The sequence below is a fragment of the Neofelis nebulosa genome, chromosome 10 (genome assembly GCF_028018385.1).
Source record: "Neofelis nebulosa isolate mNeoNeb1 chromosome 10, mNeoNeb1.pri, whole genome shotgun sequence".
Taxonomy (NCBI): domain Eukaryota; kingdom Metazoa; phylum Chordata; class Mammalia; order Carnivora; family Felidae; genus Neofelis; species Neofelis nebulosa.
The window spans coordinates 16,056,324-16,062,323 of NC_080791.1; the positions used below are offsets into that span (position 1 = coordinate 16,056,324).

The 6,000-nt window shown below is 46.6% G+C and overlaps 1 protein-coding gene across 2 annotated transcripts in view; it reads right to left on the reverse strand.

The window, feature by feature from the left end:
* The window catches only part of IFT46 (intraflagellar transport 46), an 18,289-nt gene extending 13,366 nt beyond the window's left edge, over positions 1–4,923 (reverse strand). The window contains exons 1-3 of one of the 2 annotated variants that reach the window (XM_058686916.1): positions 4,773–4,923; positions 3,925–4,021; positions 725–784 (exon numbers count right to left, since the gene is read on the reverse strand). In XM_058686916.1, the coding sequence (XP_058542899.1) occupies positions 725–769 (45 nt within the window). In that variant the 5' untranslated portion in view covers positions 770–784; positions 3,925–4,021; positions 4,773–4,923. Of the gene's footprint in view, positions 1–724; positions 805–3,924; positions 4,022–4,772 lie in introns of both variants that reach the window. The other variant, XM_058686915.1, reaches the window with a different exon arrangement.
* Between the last annotated feature and the right edge of the window lie 1,077 nt (positions 4,924–6,000).

The window sequence follows — 6,000 nt, forward strand, 5'->3', positions numbered from 1 at the left end:
ATTATATGAAATATATGAAATATATATATTCCTCACCAAAAAGTCAGCTGTAATAGTAGGCTTGACTCCAGAAGGAAACAATTATTTTTTTTTTTTTTTTTTTTTTTTTGAGAGAGAGGGTGCAAGTGAGCAAGGGGCAGAGAGAGAAAATCCCACAAGGGGCAGACAGAGAGAGAAGCAGGGCTCACCCTCAGCGGGGCTTGTGTTTTTACCTGAAGCAGGGCTGAAACTCACGAACCATGAGATCATGACCTGAGCTGAAGTCAGATGCTTAATGACTGAGCCACCCAAGCACTCTGAAGGAGTCAAAATCTTAAGGCTCTTTGCTGATTTTCCTACATGAGCTCAAAGGTATCCAACCCAAGCCCTAGAGGTGAGTAGTCAAGAAATGTTTACTGCTGGGGTGCCTGAGTGGCTCAGTCGATTAAGCATCCTGACTCTTGATTTTGGCTTAGGCCATGATCTCACCGTTCATGAGTTTGAGCCCCGCGTCAGGCTCTGCGCTGACAGCTCAGAGCCTGGGGCCTGCTTCTGATTCTGTGTCTTCCTCTCTCTGCCCCTCCCACCAATTCCTGTGTGCTCTCTCCCTCTCTCAAATATAAGTAAAACTTAAAAAAAAAAAAAAAAAAAAAAAAAAAAAAGACATGTTTACTATTGACCTACTGTCAGCCAGACTAACTACTGACAACTCAAAGTCCCCAAGAAACTGTGGGTCATACTATACCTTGTTATTTTCCTCTTCATACTCATCACTGCTGTTGTCAGCCATAGTCTTGTCAGGAAGCTGGGCAGAATCACGAAGTCCTTAGAAGAAAAGTTTTCCTTTTAGGTTAGTAATATGATCTTTAAAGACAAATATTTTTGGTTTATAGTATGTTATGCTCTGCTTTATGGCTAAAGGACAGAAGTCTGAATTCTAGTCATGGCTTTGTCAACTCAATTCAGGATATATATACTAAGCATTAGTGTGCATAAGGCATTAGGTTAGACATTATACTAGTGGATTATCTGCTGTTACATAAATTATATACAATCTGCCCTTAGTTTACACACTGGGAAGGCCAGGAGTGAAGAGCAACTCTATGGCTTGAAACTCTTAGCCTGAGTCTCAGTATTCCCACATCTGAAGGAAGGCAGTGACATCCATCACTCAAGACCGTTACAAGGATCAAATGACAAAACTCAGGTGAAAGGAATTGACCCAGCTCCTGGCAAGTAATAGTCACAAATATGAACTGAATCAGGGTCCAGAAAAGCAATAAAAATATTCTGAACAATTAAAAGTATAACCAGATATAAGATAGTAACTGGCATGGAAACCATGTTCAATGATTTCTAAATCAAATTAAGCCAGGGGCACCTGGGTGGCTCAGTTGGCTAAGTGTCCGACTTCGGCTCAGGTCACGATCTCACCGTTGGTGAGTTTGAGCCCCGCATTGGGCTCTGTGCTGACAGCTCTGAGCCTGGAGCCTGCTTTGGATTCTGTGTCTCCCTCTCTCTGCCCTTCCCCTGCTCGTGCTCTGTCTCTCTCTCTCTCAAAAATAAACATTTAAGGGGCGCCTGGGTGGCGCAGTCGGTTAAGCGTCCGACTTCAGCCAGGTCACGATCTCGCGGTCCGTGAGTTCGAGCCCCGCGTCCGGCTCTGGGCTGATGGCTCGGAGCCTGGAGCCTGTTTCCGATTCTGTGTCTCCCTCTCTCTCTGCCCCTCCCCCGTTCATGCTCTGTCTCTCTCTGTCCCAAAAATAAATTAAAAAAAACAAAAAACAAACAAAAAAAAAAAACATTTAAAAAAATGTAAATCAAATTAATGCCAATTAAACACCACTTTTCAGGGGCGCCTGGGTGGCGCAGTCGGTTAAGCGGCCGACTTCAGCCAGGTCACGATCTCGCGTCTGTGAGTTCGAGCCCCGCATCGGGCTCTGTGCTGACAGCTCGGAGCCTGGAGCCTGTTTCCAATTCTGTGTCTCCCTCTCTCTCTGCCCCTCCCCCGTTCATGCTCTGTGTCTCTCTGTCCCAAAAATGAATAAAAAACATTGAAAAAAAAAAATTAAAAAAAAAAAAAAAAAAAAAAACACCACTTTTCAGCCTGCTACCTTGCCCAAACTGAAAACAAATTGTAATGTCAACAGCCAGCAAGATTATAAGCATGCTCAAGTCAAAAACCTTGTCTAGGTATATATATATCCCCAAAAGATTGAAAGCAGGGACTCAAAAAGATACTTGGACACCCGTGTTCACAGCAGCAGAGTCACAATAGCCAGAAGAGGGAAAAAACCCAAGTGTTCATCGATAGATGAGTGGATAAACAAAATGTGGTTATACCTACAATGGGATATTATTCAGCCATAAAAAGGAAGGAAACTCACACATGCTATAGCATCAATGAACCTCGAAAACACGATGCTAAGTGAAATAAGCCAGACACAAAAGGACAACTATTGTATGATTCCACTTTTGTGGAGCCCAGAATAAGTGAAGTCATAGACACCAAGTGGAACAGAGGTTACCAGGGGCTGCCAGGGAGAGGGGAATGGTGAGTTATTGTTTAACGAGTAGTTTCTGTTCGGGATGATGAAGGAGCTCTAGAAATAGACAGTAGAGATAGTTACACAACAATATGAATGCACTCAATGCCACCGAATTGTACACTCAAAAATGATTAAAATGGCAAATTTTTTTTTTTTTTAATTTTTTTTCAACGTTTTTTATTTATTTTTGGGACAGAGAGAGACAGAGCATGAACGGGGGAGGGGCAGAGAGAGAGGGAGACACAGAATCAGAAACAGGCTCCAGGCTCCGAGCCATCAGCCCAGAGCCTGACGCGGGGCTCGAACTCACGGACCGCGAGATCGTGACCTGGCTGAAGTCGGACGCTTAACCGACTGCGCCACCCAGGCGCCCCTAAAATGGCAAATTTTATGTTAGGTCTATTTACCGCCACCCCAGAGGTCATCCTTGATTCGTAACTCAAGAGCCAAACCCAATCCATCAGCAAGTAGCTTGTATTTTCCTCTCCTCTCTACACTCCCCTTCCTCACCACATCTGGGTCCCTATGGCCTCAGCTCGCCATTGCAACAGGAGCCTTGGCTCCCTACTTACCTCCTGCCTGCCTGCCTTGGATACCACTCCTTCCTACCACACGCTGGTCTCCTTCAAGGCCTCAAACGAACCCAAACTCCTTTTCACGTTTCACTTGCTTCTTTCTTTTCCTGCCCCACTTCTCCTCAATATCTGGATTTTTCTCATCTTTCAGTCTCAAATGTCACCACCCCCTCAGGTCTCCCCTGACCCCCCTATCAAAAGAAGATCCCACTCCTCATCATTATCCTCTGTAACATCACACTCTTTGCCTCCAACAGTGCACTCACCACATTTGTCATTATGTCTGTTTGTCCATTTGTCATCTGTCTCCTGTGATTACGAGCATCGAATGGCAGGGTCAGTGTCTCTTTTAATACTGTATACCTAGTGCCAGGAAGAAGGCTGACACACAGGAGGCATTCAAAATATGTGTGTTGACTAAATGAGGGGGTCAAGTCCTGTTAACACGTTCCACTGAGATTTTGACTGGGATCGCAAGTTAAGGGCAGGTTACTGAAGCATCTTCAAAACTGAAAAAACAGTTTTGAGAAGTTAAAGCAAACAAACAAACGTGAATCCCTGGCCGACTGTGAGCAGAGCCGCAGCACCAAGCCACTGGAGATAGGGAACACTGGTCAGGTTGGAGGAAGACCCTGCATCTGGGGGGCTGGGTTTTCTCCTCCCTTAACTAGTTGGAAATGATGGCCAATTGTTCGCCAAACTGGACTCTGAAAGCCAACATTTGCTATTACAGTAAAACAGGAACTTCTTGGAGACATTCATGAATCCATCCTGCTCTTTTGTTCTGAGAGCTATTTCCTTCCTCTCCCGTCCTTTCTTACCTTTGGGTCTGGGGGTTGGAGGATGAATACTTGCAACCTCTTCAGAGTCGTTAATCTCTAGACGCTCATCGTAGGTCTGGTTTTCTACAATTTTGGTCTAGGTAAAAGGAGACATAATTACATAGCTCGTACCACCGGATATGGGTAAAAGGAGACATAATTACATAGCTCGTACCACCGGATATGAGCTGATTCCAAACCAATAGTGGTTCCTCTTCCTTACTCAAGACACGAGTTTTACATGAAACCTTTACCCCCATTCAAATTTTCCTTGGCTTCTTGGCCCAAGTCAAGCAGTTAAATCATTCTGCTGCAGCTCGTGTTTAGGAACTGCTGGCAGGCTGGCTGCGGATCGAGGGAATCGTGGAGGGAGACGACAGCCAACTGAGGGGACCAGCTCCCCAAAGCTGTAAGATGCACGCACACGGGCACAACAGTATTTGTCTTAAGAGGCAGCTCTCTCCTTATGGTCACTTTCCCCCAAGGCTGTTGGGGTGTCGGGGCTGGGGGGAGGGAGCCAGGGGGCTGTAGAGGTTCTAAAAAGACTTCTGTCTCTGGGGTCCCCTTGTTTACCTGCAGAGAGGGTAGACTCCAGTTTCTCAGTCCCATCCAATAATCCCAAGCGCATCACCCCCATCTCTACCCCCTGTCTTGAAGGTCGGACCCCACTGAAGTTTCTTGGGGAAGTAAAGGAAGCCGAATGATAGCTGGTGGCGTGAAGGAAGAGAAGTAACGGTTGTCACGGAGATGGGAAGAGATGGGGGGATGGAGGGAAGGGGAGTCCTCTTAAGATTCCTCCCGGGAGGGAGAAAGGGACTTCTCTTTCTGCTAAGGTGAGTACGAATTACCTGTAGCCCCTCTGAATCCGTCTCCTCTATATGGAAAGAACCCCAGCCTACGGCCGGAGTCTCACTCCAATAGCAGACGAGACCACTTTCGGGCTTCGACTTGGAGCTGCCTGCCTTGTTGCCAGTCGCTAGGAGGCAAAAAAAAAAAAAAAAAAAAAAAAAAAAAAAAAAAAAAAATCGCGAGACTTGCTTCCGCTCTCGTGAGACCTACTCCCCTCGCGCTTTGCATCTCTCCCAGCAGCGGAGGTTCCGAGGAGGATCTGGAGGGTTTTGCATGAAGCCTCTCTGGGCGGGCTAGTCGCCTGTTTTTCTATGGTTTCAGTAAATGCGTCTGTGGCGGCATCTAGCGACCACGGCTGGCAGAGCCGGCTGATGAGTATCGGTTCGTACAGTTAGCCCTCCAATCTGGAAACGCTGTGTACCTTTCTCCCGCTAGAACAAGGCAATTCGTTCTAAATCGGTCTAATCGGAATTGAGGCTGACTCTCGAGGCAGTATTCCTCGAAGCACCTTGAATGTGCTTTTATAGCCCTTGTATCACATTAGAGTCCGTCCCCTCCACAGTGTCTCATTGCATGGGACATGCTTATATCAAGAAATCGTTCGTTATTTATATGCGATTCAAATTGAACTTAGTTTCCTATATTTTTATTTGCTGACGACTGAGCTTCGTTAGGGCATTGCATAACTTAGGCACTTTTATTTTAACGTTTATTTATTTTTGAGACAGAGAGACAGAGCATGACCGGGGGAGGGGCAGAGAGAGAGGGAGACACAGAATTGGAAACAGGCTCCAGGCTCTGAGCCATCGGCCCAGAGCCCGACGCGGGGCTCAAACTCACAGACCGCGAGATCGTGACCTGAGTTGAAGTCAGACGTTTAACCGACTGAGCCACCCAGGCGCCCCACTTAGGCACTTTTAAAATGAGCGTTGGATGGGTGAATGAGGAATGATGAACGAAGACGTAAGGGATAAATATTTCAAAATCATGGACATAGTTAATCTGGGGAATCAGTGGGGTGCCTGGGTGGCTCAGTCGGTTAAGCGGTAACTTCGGTTAAGTGGGACTTCGGCTCAGGTCACCATCTCTCCGTTAGTGGGTTCCAGGCCCCCTTAGGGCTCTGTGCTGACAGCTCAGAGCCTGCTTCAGATTCCGTGTCTCTGTCTCTGCCCCTCCCCTGCTCGTGCGTGCGCGCTCTCTCTCTCTGAAAAAATAAATAAACATTAA